Raw genomic sequence first — 17,743 nt, 5'->3', positions numbered from 1 at the left:
TCACATAGTGCAGGGCAGGGTTAAGACAGAAGACAATGGCTGAGCCCAACCTGGTGGGTAGAGTTGTAAGCAAATAGCATAAACTTGGACACATAAGAAGAGAATCCTAGAGGCTCCAGCCCAGCCTCCACCTGCTGACTTGACTTGTCAGACTCATTGCAAAAGCTGCCAAAGGGATTTCCCAAAGGTGGAGGCTTTTTGCCCTATTGAGTCTCCCCAAGTCATCAGAACTCCCCAAGAGGGACCTTGGCAGACTTAAAGCAGCTACAGGAATACAGATCATTCATCCACTGATTCTTTCAACAGGGATTTATTGAAATGTTCTGTGTCAGATATTGGGGGTAGCTGGGGAAATAAGACAGATGAGCTTCTTATCTATGGAATTTCCATGATGGTGGTGGTAATAAAGTGGGAAATAAGATCCTTCCTGAAGATTAGTGCTATGAAGAATACAAGTGGAGGAGGGGGATTGTGGGTGGAACTAGGGGCAGGAAACCAACTCTTAGGGAGTTACCGGACAGCCCTCTGAGGTAGAGGATAAGTATGTTGAGACCTAGCAGTCATCTGGGAGTCTGCCCAGTTCTGGCGGCAGAGAAAACTGCAGGCAGGGGAAACTGCAAGTGTAAAGGTCCTGCGGTTGAAAATAGTTGGATGAGTTGCATAGGAAGAAGGCCAGTGGGAATAGATATTAGTTTAGCTTCAGCAGTGTTGCTGCTTGGGCAAGAGAAAGACCCTGAAATTGCTGGCCTGTGTCACTCAAATATTTTGTCCCCTTTCCCCAAGTCATTGACTTGGGTTGTATTCCCCCGTTGTCTCTGTAAGCCATTACTGCTTTTCCCCCACAGGCGCCTGTTTGCATCCTGCAGGCAGCAGTGTGTGGCTGGCACTCTCGTGTGAGCAGTAGCTCTTCCAGATACGATGTCTCTCCAAACTCTGAGTAACTCAGTCTGATGGCTGGTGTACATCTCTGAGAGCCTCGTCCTCATTAGAGGCAGTTAACAGATCAAAATAGCATTTCTTGGACCTTGTAAAGTAATAAATCACATTGTGTTTACCTTTTGGTTACTAGGCAGAGTGCTGGAGTTTGCAAAAAAAACCTGCTTGTGGTTATTTAATTGAAGAAAGCTGCTCTTGTTAAGGTCTTTTAGCTACACATGCCATTAGCTCTGCAGAAACAGCCCTGAACAAGCCCCACCTACTCATTTGCAGCTTGCTGGTGGGCAGTGAAGCACCCAGGTCTCACCCAGGGAGATACACATGACTGTTTCATCCTCCTTGGGGTCAGAGTTGGTCCTGGTGTGCACTGCATGACCTGCTGATGGGGTCTGGTGCTGCCAGGACAGGGGTGCCCAGCCAGTGACTCTCCAGTGACTTGACATTGAATGGGTCATGTCTCTTTTCTTCTTCCCCTGAGGGCTGTGGAAGGGCAGAGAGGAGTACCCTCAGGGCTCAGAGGGAACTGACAGGTTATGGGGAAGCACCCCCATTGGCCCTGACTCTTGCCACCCAAAGGCCTCCTTGACCTGAGACATCCTGCACATGCACAACACACCCTGGTAAGAACCCCTGTGTGATGTGAGGCCCTTGATGAACCCCCAAGAAGCATAATAAGCAAGCCTATGTCTGCCAGAACATTCTCATGTTCTGTCCTTTTTATGCCATTTAACTTACTGTTTGAGATCATTGTATCTTCACATGGAGTTGTAAGAAATAATATAGAGAGGTCTTCATACCCTCTGCATTACCCAGCTTCCTCCTTAGTACAGTATCGCAACCAGGATATTTATCTTGATAGTCAAATTCTAGACATTGCAGTCAATATATGGATCCCTCATGTTGCCCTTTTACTGCCATACCACCTCTCTCTTCCCTCCTTCCCTCCTTAACCATTTGTAATCACTTAACTGTTCTCTATGATTTTTTCCTTTTAAGAATATTATATTAGTGGACTCAGAATGTAACCTTTGGGCATTATCTTTTTTTTTTTTTAAAAGATTTATTTTTTTAATTCAAGAACTGGAGTATAGGCCAGAGGCACGGGGTGGTGAGAGGATTCACCAGAGACAGAGTGGGGAGCAGAACAGGCAGACAGACCTAGAACACTGCTGAGGAGAGCAGCGGGCGAGGCAGGAGAGGTCCACCGCACCATGTGGGAATCTCCCTGGCTGGCCGGGAATCGAACCCGAGCTGCAGAGGCAGCGGACAGCCCCACAGCGCTGGCGCTCAACCTGCTGCACCACCAGGGAGTGGGCATTCTCTTTTATTCAGCATAATTCTCGAGGAATCACCCAGGTTGTTGAATATCAACAGTTCCTTTTTGCTGTTGAGAAATATCCCATGGTATATATCTACCACAGTCTGCTTAACCTTCCACCCATTGAAGAGTGTCCAGGTTTTTTCCAGCTTTGGGCGACTATGAATAAAGTCACTATAAACATTTGTGGACAGATTTTGGCATTAACGTGAATCTTCTTTTCTCTAGGATAAATCCCCAGAAATACAATTTCTGGGTTCCGTGGAAGTTGTGTGTTTAGTTTTTAAAGAAACTCTTCTGCAGATGGCTATCTTATTTTCCACTCTTACCAGCTCTGAGTGATCCAGTTTGTGTATATCTTTTCCAGCATTTGCTGTTATCACTACTTTTTATTTTAGCTATTCTAATAAGTATGTAGCAATATCTCATTGTGGTTTCAATTTGCATGTCCCTAATCATGCAAATGAATATCCTTTCATGTGCTCAGTGGTCATCTGTGTACCTTGTTTGATGAAAGGTCTCTTGTCTTTTGTCCATATTCGAATTGGACTGTTTGGGTTTTTTACTGTTTGTTTTTATAAATTATTTACATAATCGAGATACTAGTTCTTTGTCAAGTATTTGGTTTGCAAATATTTTTTCCTAGTCCATAGCTTGTTTTTTCCTATTAACAGATGTTTTTTTTCAGAGCAGAAGTTTTAAATTTTAATGGAATTAAATTTCCAATTTATGACTTCTTTTCTTTTATAGATTGAACTTTGGATGCCATATCTAAGAACTCTTTCCTGGCCTTAAGGAGTTTTTCCTGTCTTTTTTTCCTAAAAGTTATAGTTCCACGTTTAAATTTGAGATCCATTTTGAGTTAATTTTCATATAAGGTATGATCTAAGGCTGAGGTTATTTATTTTGCCCATGGATGTCAATTACTCAAGTACCTTTTGTTGAAAAGACTACCTCCCTTTATTGATTTGCTTTTGCACTTTTGTCAAAAAGCATTTTGGTTTATTTGGGTGGGTTTGTTTTTGGTTTTTCATTTCATTTATTGATGTGTGTCTCTGCCAAAACCACACTTTTTTTTTTAATTGCTATAGGTACATAAAAAGGTAGAGTGTTCTTCCCACTTTATTATTTTTCAAAAATTACTCTAACTGTTATGGTGCCTTTGTCTTTACATACAAATTTTCTAATCTTGGCAATGTCTATAAAATATCTTTCTGGGATTTTAAAAACATTTTGTGTTTTATACAAATGTAACCTTTCTATAAAAGCATGCATGCATTTTATATATTATTCTAATAAGTTGAAAATAAAAAATTAGTTAATCGGGAACAGAAAATGTCTATAAGTCTACAGAAGTATATATGTCCTATATATGTCTTTCACTTAATGTAACTCTTTTTCCCATGGCAATAAGCACATTTCTATGTTATCATTTCAGATTGCTTCATAATATTTACTTGTATGGCTACAACATCATTTATCTGGACAATCTCCCATTGTTGGATATTTAGGGATTTCTCTTTCATAAATTTATTTTTTGTTTAGTTATGTTTCCCTCTTAAAAACACACTGTGGTAAATACCTTAAAGCCACATCTCTGAAAATAGCTTCAATTATTTCCTTAAGAAAAACGTCTCTGAGTGAAATAACTTGTATCTTCTGGAGTCTTGTTTTTCTGACCTCAAATGGAGATCCAGTTTATTGAAGTGAAGCTAATGTTTGATTATTAGCTCAAAAAAGGGACTGAGCATCAAACCACTTTCTACCCCTGGCTTGCCTCCTCTGTTTCATCTTTTTGGAATGTCCCCCCTCCCCACCCCAACCAAGGCTTGGATAGAAGAATACTGCAGATGAGAGGCATAAGTCTCCCCAGTTCTCTGCTCTTAACATCTTCTTTGAGGCTGTCCCTGTAGTCCAGAGCTTTGTGTCCTATTGCTAACCCCAGATGGAAAACAGATGGAAAGTGGAGTCTGTGTCTTACTCTTAGAATCCCCCGCCACGCACACAACACACACCCCTGCATTTGCCTAGTGATTGCAGGCTCTTCCTCCTTTCTGGAAGAAAGGAGGGACTCATGGGGTCCTGGTGCAGAGCTTCCACCTCCACTGTCACTCTAAAGCCCCTCTCTCCCACCCTGAGTAGTATGTGACTATTTTAAGAAAACTCTTGAAGGACTTCAAAGAGCAATAAGATAGTTTTCCGGATGCTTGTTAAATCTTGAATATGTTTAAGGGATTTACATTTTCAAAGCGAATGTTTTCTGTTTGATGTTGAGAGAAGATGCTTTTTTTCTTTCTGTGCATTTAAATAATTTGCTTGACTTTCTAGTAGAAAGACCACAACGTTCTTATGCTCTGGATGTGGCATTTGTTAGAATCCTCATTGATTGACTGCAGGGGGAATGCGTGTGTAAATGACTTTGAAATATGTTTTCAGACCAACAGCCATCTGTAAGTTGTCAGCTTTAAAAAAAATGGCATCCTCCTTGCATAGGGAAATTTCATTTCTTCGAAGGAAGTAGGCACAAACACAGAAACTCAGAAATAACAGTTTTAAATGATCTTTAATGATGACCTAAAGGATACCTTCCAGAAGAAATGGAATAAGTCTTCCCCCTTGTGGATAACTAGGAAAGTACCCATGTTCCTCACGAGTTACATGTAAGCATTCTAGGGCACTGAAGGTATGTGATTTTTTTTCCTTCTCCTTTCTAAGTAATTATAGGTACATTTTATGTAACAAAATATCTTTGTAAGAACTGATTGATTGCCTTTATGATTGATATTTTAAAATAAAATATAAGAAAATAAGTATGGAGTGATATGGTGTGTGTGTGTGTGTATGTATGTATGTGTTTTAGATAGATACATGATAAGTAGGTGGGTGGGTGGGTGAATGGATGGATGGATGGGTGGATGGATGGATGGATGGATAAATAGAATTTTGGGGTTTCCTGTTCCATGTACCCAGAGCAATGGCAGCCTCAACTGGTTAATGGCAGCCCCAATCTTTGTGTCTCTGTCTAGAGCTTGTAGATTGAGTTTTAGGGTACACTAGAAGGTTATAGGCAGGGAGGATGGGGACTCAGTAGAGTAACAGTAAAAATCACTTATTTGGGGGAAGGTTACTATATTTGGGGGAAGGTTACTATATTCCAGGCACTAATTCTTACCCTTTAAGATGACTGTTCTCTAAGTTAATTCTCAAAACAAACTTATGCTGTTACAATCCCCATTTAAAACTGAGAAAATTGAGACTCAGAGAATTTGATTGTCTTCAGTGTCACACAGCTGTTAAGTGGGAGAGCTGGAATAGAAAAGCCCTATGCTTCCAAGCACCCAGAGAGCTAGAGGCCAGCTCCCTTGGTTGCGGGGAGAGATAAGGGACAGGGAAAGCACCAGAGTTGCTCTGGGCACTTAGGAAGGCAGGAGTTCTGGTTCCTGGCCTCAGGAGACCACAGTCTGAGAAAAGGGACCAAAGTAGTCTGAGATCTTGTTCTTGGCTGGATTGTGTCCCTGCAAATCATATGTTAAAGTTCAAACCCTAACACCTCAGGTGTAATTCTCTTTGGAAATAGTCTTTTTTTCCTTTCTTTCTTTTTAAAAATAAATAAATAAATAAATAAATAAATAAATTTATACATACAAGAACTTGGGCACAGGCCAGAGGTGTGGGAGATGGGTGAGAGGATCCACCAGAGACAGAGTAGGGACCAGAACAGGCAGCTCTACTGAAATACACTGCTGAGGGGAGCAGTGGGCGAGTGAGGAGAGGTCTGCTGCGCCATGTGGATGGCTCCCTGGCCGGGGATCGAACTCATGCTGCAGTGGCTGCAGATAGCTTCATAGGTTGCATCTTAATCCCTTGCGCCACCAGGGAGGCCCTGGAGATAGTCTTTTAAAGGGTACTTAAGGTGGGCTGAGGTAACTAGAGGAAATCTTAATCAAATATGGCTGGTGTTCTAATAAAAAAAAGGGCACAGAAACACAGAGGGACAACCGTGTGAAGACAGCCATCTATAAGCCAAAGAGAGACCTCAGAAGAATTTCCAGCTTTCAGAGCTGGGAGAGGATACTTTTTTTCTTGTTTGTTTAAGTCACCTGGTTTGTGGTGTATTGTGGTACTCCTTGCAAACTAATCCAGTATGTGTGACCATCTGGGAGGTTTCCTGGAAAACACTGCAGAGGGAGAGTGTGTGGGGTCTGTCAAGAGCATTAGAAGTCCAGGGCAGGCCTCCCTGGTGGCGCAGCGGTGGAGCGCTGGGTTGCAAAGCTGCCCGCAGCCTCGGGAGCGCCGGTTCGATCCCCGGCTGCTCCTGGTCACTGAAGGAGGGTCCCGCATGGCACACAGACCTCTCCTGCCGCCCGCTGCTCCCCTCAGCAGTGTGCTTCGGTCCTTCTGCCTGCTCTGCTCCCTGCTCTGGCTCTGGTGAGTTCTCTCACCCTCCCGCGCTTCTGACTGTACCCAGTGCTTGTATAAATAAATGAATAAATCTTTAAAAAAAAAAAAAAAGAAGTCCAGGGCAACCACAGGGGATCTTGCTTTCCACAACAGAGAGAAGCAGTTGGATTGTGAAAGGCCAGGAAAGGTCAGACTGAAGAACTTGGATTTGGTTTCCTTAGGAGGAGGGTGTCGTGAAAGGAATTTGAGCAAAGTAGTGATAAGACCAAGTCAGAACTTATAATGAGAGGTCTGGCAACAGTTTGAGCTGGCCAGGGCATGTCTGAAGGCACCAGATGAAAAAGGTTGTCCAGATCAGAGAGTTAAGGGTCAGAATGAGAAGGTATAGGTCAGAAGTGGGTGCTTGAGGAGATATAGCCAACAGATAACATGGAATCCCAACACCAGAGATCCAGATGGCACCACCTGATTGGCAAGAGATGTCAGGACTAGTGCAGAGAGAGACGTGAGGGCCAGAGAGATCGAGGGCTGGGAAGAGATCAGGGGAGAGCTGTCTCACCCATAAGAGGCACCCTGCTGGTCACTTGTATCTGTAAAACCATGTATTTGATTTGTCCATGTTGAAAAGTAGACAGTTCTTCAAAGTGAGTTTGTCCTTTTACACTGTAAATTTCTTATCTGAACTGGAGGAGGGGTGGTGAGCCAGCAGAACAGGAAAATTAAACACGTCATCAATCCTTTCAGGAACAAATGAAAGACATAAAAGGTATGGGTGATTTTTTTTTACATCCTTCAAAAACCACAGGAAACTTGGCATGCTTCTATTTGGAGATGGTTTAAAATAGGACTTTTATTGACCTTCCCCCCCCCCCGCCCCGGAATCACTAGAGGATGAGGAAATCCTGGGAGGAAAGTGAAAAGGGAGACACCAAGAGCTTGGGAGGAGTGGAGAACTTTCAAAGGGTAAGAGGACAGTTGTTCTTGAGTGAGTGACTCATGGCCTAGGGCATGCGAGTGCATATATTTTTTCAAGTTAATATTTTGAGAATATTTATTCCAAATACCCAGAAGTAGAATAGCTGAATCATATGGTAGTTCTATGCTTAATTTTTTGAGAAATTGCCATACTATTAAACATAGTAGCTGTACCAGTTTATATTCTCAGTAGTGCATGAAAGTTCCCTTTTCTCCATATACTTGACACAGCCAAGATAAGCAAACCACCTACACTGTTTCAACAAGGAATGGATAAAGATGATGTATATTACACAGTGGAATACTACTCAGCTATATAAAAAATGAAATCCTGCCTTTTTTTTTTTTTGAACATTTATTTATCCATGCACACAGAGCTGGGGTACAGGCCAGAGGTGTGGGGGTTGGGGTGGTGAGAGGATTCACCAGAGACAGAGTGGGGAGCAGAACAGGCAGATTGACTGAAATACACTACTGAGGGGAGCAGCAGTGAGAGAGGAGAGGTCTGTGGACAGCTTCATGGGTTGCGTCTTAACCAGGGAGGCCCGAAATCCTGCCATTTAGACAAGGATGGACCTTGAGGGATTATGTCAAATGAAATAAGTCAGAGAGAGAAAAACAACTACTGTTGAATTCACACAATGTGGAAGATAAAGAAACAAAGCAAACAAACAAATTCTTAGATGTTGGCAACAGAATGGTGCTTACTGAAGAGGAAGAGGTATGGGGGTAGGCATAATGGGTAAACAGGGTCACTGATACTATCGAGGATGGAAACTAGACTTTTGATGGTGATCGTAATGTATTATGTTCAGATGCAAAATATAAGCCTGTATACCTGAAACTTATACAATGTTATGAACCAGTGTGACTTCCATGAGAATTTTAAAAAATATTTTAAAGGGCATCTGTTCTTCCTGAAAGTAGCTTCAGATAAATGTGTTACTACTGGCAGAAGGAGAGAAACTCAAAGGGTCCCTTTGACCACCCAAGGCAAAAATGTAGTGGAGGATTATTTTTTCCAACAAAGAAAACCAGATTGACAGTTAAAATGGAATCTGCCCTGGGTAGAACTCCAGGGTTTAAGTCTGACTTCTCACTGAGTGCGGGGCCTCTGGCCCCTAAGTGTCATTGGGGTGGGTGTCCCCAAGTAGACTTCTGTGCCCTGAGTCATATCAATGCCCTGTTTCTTTGCTGCCTTGGGCATTTGTCCCTCAGATACATTTCCCAGAAGTACAGAGACAATTTGGCAGTATTCAAAAGCCCCATTTGCTTCCTGCAGGCAGCCTCCCCTGACCACAGCTCTTCCCTGATCTCTTCCCAGCCCCAAACCTCTCTGGCCCTCACCTCTCTCCCTGCACTAGTCCTGACATCTCTTGCCATTCAGGTGGTGCCATCTGGATCCCTGGTGTTTGGATTCCGTGTCATCTGTTAGCTACATCTCTTCAACCTTTTTAAATCTCTTCCTTCTCTGAGCCCCAGGTGTATTCAGCAGTTTAGGGAGCACATGTTCCTGGAAATCCAGGATGGTCCAAACTTCAAACATCCAGCACTCACTGGATGGGATGGCCAGATGATCCCTGTTTGGCAGATGAGGTGTGGAACACTAGTCCTAGTGTCCTTCTCCATGTTGGCTATCGTCTGTCTGGGCAGAGAGAAAGCTTCTCCTACAGAGGGTCAGTCAATATCTGGGGCCCCTGGTACATGACACTTAGCCATTGACCTCTGGAGCTGTATCTCCAGACTGACACTCTGAATGTCCGTGTGTGGGACTTGAGGGTTTCAAGTGCTGCTTCAGCACAGTTCCTGGTGCCTAGTCCCAGCTTCATCATTCTACAAACCTGGACAAGTCAGTCCCCATCTCTGGGCCTGAAATTATCCAGTTGCTCCAGGCATGTGAGGATCCAGAGAGGATTTAGTGAGACATCAGTGTTCCCCTGGACCAAATGCTTGAGCTCCATTTCGCATTAGCTCTGTCTTACACAGTGAATTAAGTGCATTTCTCCAGGGCTCTGTACTGGCTAGGATTACTTAGGGCTTGCTGCAGAGACCCTGGAACCCTGGACTGCATAACAACCACAAGGAAGTAGCTTTCCAAAAGTCACTAAAACTTCCTGCAGGAAAAAGAGCACTGACCCCATAGAACAGCCTGGAGGCCTGGCTTTAAAATCTCTAGATGTAAGGGTAAGGAAGTCTAGCACATGTTGCAGAATGAAGTAGTGATGCAAGATTAGTCATTGCCATCTGCATCTGCAGCTGAACATGAGCCTGGAACCATAGCCACCAAAATCTGATGGGATAGAATGTCCCAGAGTACACATACTTGCTTGCCACATCAGTTACAAACTGTGATATAGAAATTTAAGTATATTCAAGTTTTTATTGGGAAAAAAGTACTCATCCCAAGCAAAAAAAAAAATCCATAGAGTCATGTCTTGGAAGTGATAATTATATCTTTTCTAATATACATTAAGTATATATGCTGTTAAAATTAAAACTGTTTACCTACATGTCATTTAAAATCATTTTTCAATGTCAACATTTGAATTGAAACTCTGCCACTTATTACTGGCCATTTATTACTCAAACATTTTTAACTTCTTTAAAATTCATTTCCTTATCTTAGCATACAGATACTAATAGTGCCTCCCTGATAGGATTGAGAAGAAATCATATAATCAGTGAAAAGTGATTAGTATGGTTCCTGGCATAGGATAGGTAGCAAATAAATCTGACTATTACAAATTGGTTATAGAGACTTGTGCTTTTTTTTTTTAAAGATTTATTTATTTATGCATACAAGAACTGGGGTACAGGCCAGAGGTGTGGGAGGTGAGAGGATTCACCAGAGACAGAGTGGGGAACAGAACAGGCAGACTGACTGGAATACACTGCTGAGGGGAGCAGCGGGCGAGACAGGAGAGGTCTGCTGCACCATGTGGGTTTCTCCCTGGCTGGCCGGGAATCGAACTAGTGCTGCAGAGGCTGCGGGCAGATTCACAGCACTGCTCTCAACCCGCTGCGCCACCGGGGAGGCCCAGACTTGTGCTTTTAGTCAGGTGGAAGTAACTGGAACTAGATTTGTCTTTTCACTGAGAACAACTAGAAAGTGGGATAAAACAGGAGGCCTCTATTTTAAGACAGTGGGAAACAGAAAATGCAGGAAATGTTCCAGCAGAGAGAGGGAACAAATAAGATGAGTCCTGAAACTACCCCAACTTTCTGCCTGAGACACTTTTGGGGATGCATCAGGGAGGAGATACTTATGCAGAGAACAGGGGTCTCTTTAAGTTGAGAGGGCAAAAATCCATGTTCAAGGAAGTCGACATAACTAGAACTCCCATTTATCCCACTTTGGTGATGTTTCGGGGAAGGCAAAAACCACAGGAGAAGAAAACAGATCAGTGGTTAAATGGAGATGAGAATAAGGGTTTTCTACCACATGAATGGTGTCCTAGAGGCAATTTCAACTGATTGGCACAGTCACATCCAGTCTCCACGTCTCTTCCCAGCTCCATTTTCAGCCACGCCATGTTAGCAGCTTGATATTGACCAAGGTGAGAGTATTTGCACCAGGGAAATTAGCAGGCACTGTGATAGGTTTCAATTGTGTTGTTTTTGAGAGCTGTGCGCCACTGGGCAAAAGGGTTTTTTGAGGGGAGGAATAATTGAATGTATCTTGATAAAAGTGATAGTTTTACATGGTGTGCATCTATAAAAATTAATAGATACATAAAAAAGTGAGTTTTACTAAGTAAAGATGAGAGATATAAAGAATCCTGCAATATTAAGAGATAAATTTAACATAAATTTATATGAAAATACAAAATGCCAAAGTATAATTTTTTTAAAGAACAAAATTGGCAGACTACCCTAGCTTATTTCAAAGCATGTAGTGAATTGACAGCAGTGGTTCCAAATGAGGTTGATTTTTTGTTTCCTGGGGGCATTTGGCAATGTCTGGAGATATTTCACTCATGACTGAAGGAGGGTGGGTCAAGGGAGGGCATGATACTGGATCTAGTGTATAGAGGTCTGGGATGCTGTTAGACATCCTAAAATGCAGGGCAATCCCACAAAGAATTATCAGACTCAAAATTTCAATAGTGCCAAGACTGAGAAACTCTTATCACAGTAATCAGAACACTATGGTATAGATCAATTGAACAGAATAGAGTCCAAGTTGTATGGGTTCACACAGATGTTATTAATTTTTGACAAAGGTGCTAAGTTGTTTCAAAAGGAGAAAGGAAAGTCTTTCAACCAGTGTTGACACAGTGGATATCCACCTCAAATCATATCAATTAACTCAAAAAGACCCATAGATGTTTATATAAAAACTAAAACATTAGAGCTTTTAGAAAAAAAAAATAAGAAATCTTGACCATCTTGGGATAGGTAAATATTTCTTAGATGGGATACCAAAAGCACAAATTAAATAATTAGATTTCACCAAAATTTAAAACTTCTTTTTCCTAAAACAATATTACTAAGAAAAAGAAAAATTAAGACATAGCTTGGTAGAAATCATTCACAATATAAATTTCTGACAAAGGACTTACATCTAGTATACATAAAGAGTTCTTACAACATAATAAGAAGGCACAACCTTATTTAGAAAAAAAGATGGGCAAAAGGAGTTTCCAGTACCAGAATGATAGTATAAGCTCACTATAGTCCATACTTCCTGCAGATCATAACTGAAAAATTAACCGAGTACAAAACCAACTACCTGAGAACTCTATAAAGAAAACAAAACAGACTGTGGAGGTGAATCAAAGCTAGGACAAGTGATTGACTTAGTGGGGAATTTTCTCAGTACTCTCTCTCTCTCTCTCTCTCTCTCTCTCTCTCTCTCTCTCTCTCTTTCTCTCTTGTGTGTGTATAACACACACACACATACACACACACACACACACACACACACACCAGTGGCAGAAGGGAGACCCTCAGAAAGACAGAATGGGGAAAATCCAAGAGGAAACATAGTCAGAATAATGGTCCCCTAATTCTTTGAATTAGTGCATATCAGTCTCAGCCTAACCCCTGAGTCAGACATGAATGGGAGAGACCAAAATCAACATAGCAAAGCTTTAAGAACTAAATAGACTTGAACCATATGCACTCAATGTTTTTTCCTAATTACTAAATAGTTCATGCTCAGGACATACCCAAACCAATAAAGTCTTATAGATTTGACTACTGGCTACAGAAGACAAAACAGAAATTGCAACTTGAAACTAACAGAGTTGATCGCCTTCTAAAATAAAAACATCAACTTTTCCCAGATTATATACAGGGCCAAATGTCTACACAACTTAGCACTGACAGTGTCTGTGACAATTTAAAATTATACAACATACAAAGAACCAGGAAAATGTGGCCAATTCTTAAACAAATCACAGTAGATGCCAACTCTGCTGATCTGCACTGACTCAGGTGATCTGCAATGGAATTATTGGACAAAGTCTTCAAAGACTATTATAACTATGTTCTATTAGGTCAAGAAAAATTCTTTTGGAATGAATTAAAGGCCAGAAGTTCTCAGTAGAGAAATAGAAACTATAAAAAAGATCCAGATGGAAATGTTAGAACTGAAAAATACAAAATCTGAAATTTAAAAATTCACTGGATGATTCCAATAGCAGATTGGTGATGAGGAAAGGGAGAAAAATCTGTAAAATTGAAGAAAGATCAATAGAAACTACATGATCTGAAGAATAAAGAGAAGAAAATTAGGGAAAAAATGAGCAGACTCCAGGGACCTGTAGGAAAATATATCTTACAAAACTAACTTGCATGTTATAGAAGAAGAGAAATAGACTAAGAAAAAATACTTGAAGAAATTAAGTCCTAAATCTCCCCAAATTCGGTGAACGACATAAATTAATATGTTCATTAGCATCTATAAACCTTCCTCCTTCCCCAAAGGAGGTCGATGAAAACTACACCTAGACACAATACAAATGCTTAAAAATCAAATATTAAGAATAATATCATCAGGGTCTCCCCGGTGGTGCAGCGGGTTGTGTGCAGCGCTATGAAGCTGTCCGCAGCCTCTGCAGCTCAGGTTCGATCCCCGGCCGGCCAGGGAGATTCCCACATGGCGTGGCAGACCTCTCCTGTCTCGCCCGCTGCTCCCCTCAGCAGTGTTTTCAATCCCTCTGCCTGTTCTGCTCCCTGCTCTGACTCTGGTGAATTCTCTCACCCTCCCTCGCCTTTGGCCTGTACCCCAGCTCTTGTATAAATAAATATTTTTTTAAAAAGAACAATACCTTCAAGACAAAGAAAAATGACACATTATGTATGGCAGAGGAATGACTGTGGTCTTTCCATGCGATGAAACACTTCTCAGCAAAACAAAGGAATGAACTATTGGTGCATATGAGACCATGGGGCAATCTCAAAGCATTATGCTGTGTAAGAAGGTGAAAGTACATATTGTATGAGTCCATTTATATGAACTTCTAGAAAATGTAAAATAATCTATAGTGACAGAGAACAGATTGGTGGTTGCCTGGGGATCAGAACGCAGGGAGGGGCCGATTACAAAAGTGCATGAGGAAATTTTGAGTGTTGACAGAAATGTTTGTTATCTTGATTTTGGTGAGGTTTTGTCAGGTGTGTACATATATGAACACTGATCAGATTGTACGCTTTGGATAGATGCAGTTTATTGTACTTTATAACAATAGTTATTTAAATGGGTTAAAGATTTGGACACTTAACAAATGAAGATATGTAAATTGATAGTATATACAAGGAAAGATGCTCAATATCATTAGTCAATGATGCAAATTACAACCATAATGGTATACCACTACATCTCCCCTAGAATGGCAAAAAATTAAAAATGATGGCAAGCAGGGAGAGCAACTAGAACTTTCGTACAACAGAATCTGTAAAAATGGTATAACCACTTAGGGAAAAGTTAAACAACTTCTTATTTAGTTAAAAATACACTTACCATATGATCGAGTTATTCAAATCCTAGGTATTTACCTAAGAGAAATGAAAACTGTGCCCACACAAAGTCTTGTACATAACTGATCAGAGCAGTTTTATTTATAACGGGAACAACTTAAATGTCTATACACAGATGATGGTATAAACAATGTGTTATGCCATATGATGGTTTGCTACTCATCAATAAAAAGGAGTAGTATGCCTCAATAAGGGTGAATCTTAAAAACATAACAGAATGAAAGAAGCTACACTAAAAATACAAATCATGAGATTCCATTTATTCTAGAATAGGCATAATGAATGTTCATGTTGCATAATGAATCTATTGCATCAAAAACAAATCATTGGTTACTGAGGTTAGGAAACAGAGGGAGGATTATCTGAAAAGAAGCATTTCTATATATTAATTTTGGGGTTGCTACATGGGTGTATAGATTGGTAAATGATACACTTTTGGGTATATGTGAATTAGCCCTCAATATAGGTGTTTTTTTTAAAGCTGACTATAGGATATGAATTAAAATTATAATAAAACTAAAGATATCAAGATAATTTGGTATTGGGATCAAGAGAGACAAAGGGGGGGGAAATAAGTTCTAGAAACTGATGAGTTTGAAATGGTTAAGAATACAGAATGTATTTCAGTAGATCTGCCTGTTCTGCTCGTGTTCTGTCTCTGGTGAATCCTCTCACCCCCTGCACCTCTGGCCTGTGACCTGGCTCTTGTATGCATGAATAGATAAATCTTAAAAAAAAAAAAATTAGAATGTGGTATTTTAAATCAGGTTGGAAAAGAAACTCTTCATAGGTGATGTTGAGTCAATTGACTAGTCATTCAAAATAAAACTGGAGATTTATGTTACTACTTACAAGAATTAAATTCCATGTGGATTAGAGTTAGGTATATTTTTTAAAACATAAAACAAGTTTCAAGGACCCAACAGGAACTGGGTTCCTGGGTGGTGATTTAGGGAGAACCCTGCCTCGGCCCAGGGAACCTGGCTTGAAATCCAGCACTGGGGAGCCCTGAGGTTCTAGCCTATGTGGCCCATGGTGTATACTGGGGCTCTCTGATACCAAGTCAAGGGGCTTACTGCCCAATGCACATATAGTCAATTTTATGACACCAGCATTTTGAAAGAAGAAAGGATTTATTTGTGAGTTTACTAGCAAAAAGACAGGAGTTAAAACTCAAATATATCTTCCTGACTAGGAAAAGGAAGGGCTTTATATTAATCTGGAGGGAGCAGAGTCAAGAACGAAGGAGTTAAATTTTATTGGCTAAGGTGCGGCCTAAGGGCAGAGGAATTTAGACTTGGCTAAAGTCCATTGGATAATTACAAATTGACCCATATGGGTAGAGTTCTTTTTCAAATGACTGGATCTTCTGGTGAATGGATCCTTCACTTCTGAATGTGGTCCAGGTGGTTCCATTTCCTGTCTTTTTTTCTTTTCTTTTCTTTTCTTTTTTTTTTTTGCATAGAAGAACTGGGGTGTAGGCCAGAGGTGCAAGGGGTGAAAGGATTCACCAGAGACAGAATGGGGGGCAGAACAGGCAGATGGACTGAAAACACTGCTGATGGGAGCAGCAGGCGAGAGAGGAGAGGTCTGTTGTACCATGTGGGTTAGCTCCATGGCCCGGGTTCGATCTTAGGCTGTAGTGGTAATGAGAATTAACCCCTAGGCCACCAGAGAGACCCCACTTTTTCCTGTCTTTTTGGCTCCAGGATACTGGGTCTTTTGGTTCCAGGAGTTTAGTTTAAGGTCAATTACTTCTGCTCATATGGACTGTCAGATGTCATGCCCTGTTACTTTTGTGAAAACAAGAGCAAAAGATAGTTAACCATGCCCAACTGCAGATTGCCTTGACCTCATGCCCTGAAGAACAATCAGAATCTCTCTTCTCCACACTGGCTCGCTTTCCTATCCCAGTGCTGAGGTTCAGCCCTCCAATCTGTGGAATGGCGTAACAGTGGTGCACTTCCTGACTGCCTGAGATACGAAGTGGGAGTGCCCAGTGTGTTAGCTGACACATGGAAGGTGACAACAAATGGTCTCCTCCCTCTGAACATGAGGTCTGAACACCAGAGAAACTGGGCTTAGGGGCTCCATGGGGGAAAGCAGGCAGTCAGCATTGTCTGTGCTTCCATGTCTGTCTCACTTTGTGCTGATGAGTGACTGGGAAGACCCACAGAAGAGAGGAGGCTGAAATTCAGTGGTAATAGCAGAGACCCAGGTCTCAGTGCAGCTCCTCGGGAACTGAGGCACCTGGTAAGAAAAGCCCCAGACAACCCAGAGAGCAGAATGGATCCTTGGGGCCTCTCCTCACTGGCACTCCTAAGAGTCTCTGGGCACAAGTCCCTGGGCAAGCTCACTGGCCCGATCATGGAGTGATTGATGATCTGATTCCAGAACATGTCTGCCTTCCCTTTGTTTCCCCCATGCACTCTCTCCCCTGGTCTTTCGAGAACATCTGGATTAAGCTGATTAAGAGGAGGTGATAATCACTGGTGTTGGCCTTTCCAGCAGGAGTCTCCGTAGTAACAGAGCTGAATTTCATATCTCACACCAGGCCTTGTGACTTCATGGTAGAATCTTTTCTCAACAGGAGGGATTTGCAAGGGGAAGAGGAGGCAGGAAGAAGAAGGACTGACTTGTCAAGAATCTGAAAATTTGTCTTAATCATGTGTTGACTCGGGGCTGCCACTGGCTTCAGAAAGGATGCCTGAGGCGGTGTCTATGGAAGAGCCTGCGCAGATCGTGCTGGAACTATTTTGCCGAGACCCTCTGGGGAGTTGTTGGAGACACATCTGGAATCCTTCATACCTGAGTCACTGGTGAAGTGAGGCCAGGGGAAAAACTGGGTGGTCCCTCCTGGGCCAGCACCACAGGATGGCAGGAAAGGTAAGGCCCTAGGAGAGCCCAGCCACAGAGGGGACCTGATGGGTGAGCTCTCCAGGCCTATGTTGAGTCCCATCATTCACACAACAAGGCTGTGAGTGTTAGTGTCCCAGAGCTGCTGTAACAAATCACCACAACAGGGTGATTGAACACAACACAAATTTATTCTGTCATAGCTGTGGAGGACAGAGGTATGAAATCAAGCTGTTAGCATGCCTCCTGGGTGCTCAGAGGAAGAATCTGTCC

General features: G+C 41.9%; 1 protein-coding gene across 7 annotated transcripts in view; it reads left to right on the top strand.

Annotated features, from left to right (window-relative positions):
• SLC25A48 (solute carrier family 25 member 48) overlaps positions 1 to 17,743 on the top strand; it is a 274,610-nt gene that overhangs the window by 204,962 nt on the left and 51,905 nt on the right. For 2 of the 7 annotated variants that reach the window (XM_054694375.1, XM_054694376.1), the window contains exon 2: positions 17,205 to 17,500. The exons of the other annotated variants lie outside the window; for them this stretch is intronic. In XM_054694375.1, the coding sequence (XP_054550350.1) occupies positions 17,489 to 17,500 (12 nt within the window). In that variant the 5' untranslated portion in view covers positions 17,205 to 17,488. The remainder of the gene's footprint in view (positions 1 to 17,204; positions 17,501 to 17,743) is intronic. 7 annotated transcript variants of the gene reach the window in all.

The sequence above is a fragment of the Talpa occidentalis genome, unplaced genomic scaffold (assembly GCF_014898055.3).
Source record: "Talpa occidentalis isolate TD23 unplaced genomic scaffold, MPIMG_talOcc4v2.1 talOcc4.13, whole genome shotgun sequence".
Lineage (NCBI taxonomy): Eukaryota > Metazoa > Chordata > Mammalia > Eulipotyphla > Talpidae > Talpa > Talpa occidentalis.
The sequence above is the reverse complement of the archived record's forward strand: the minus strand, read 5'-3'. Positions and strand labels throughout refer to the sequence as shown.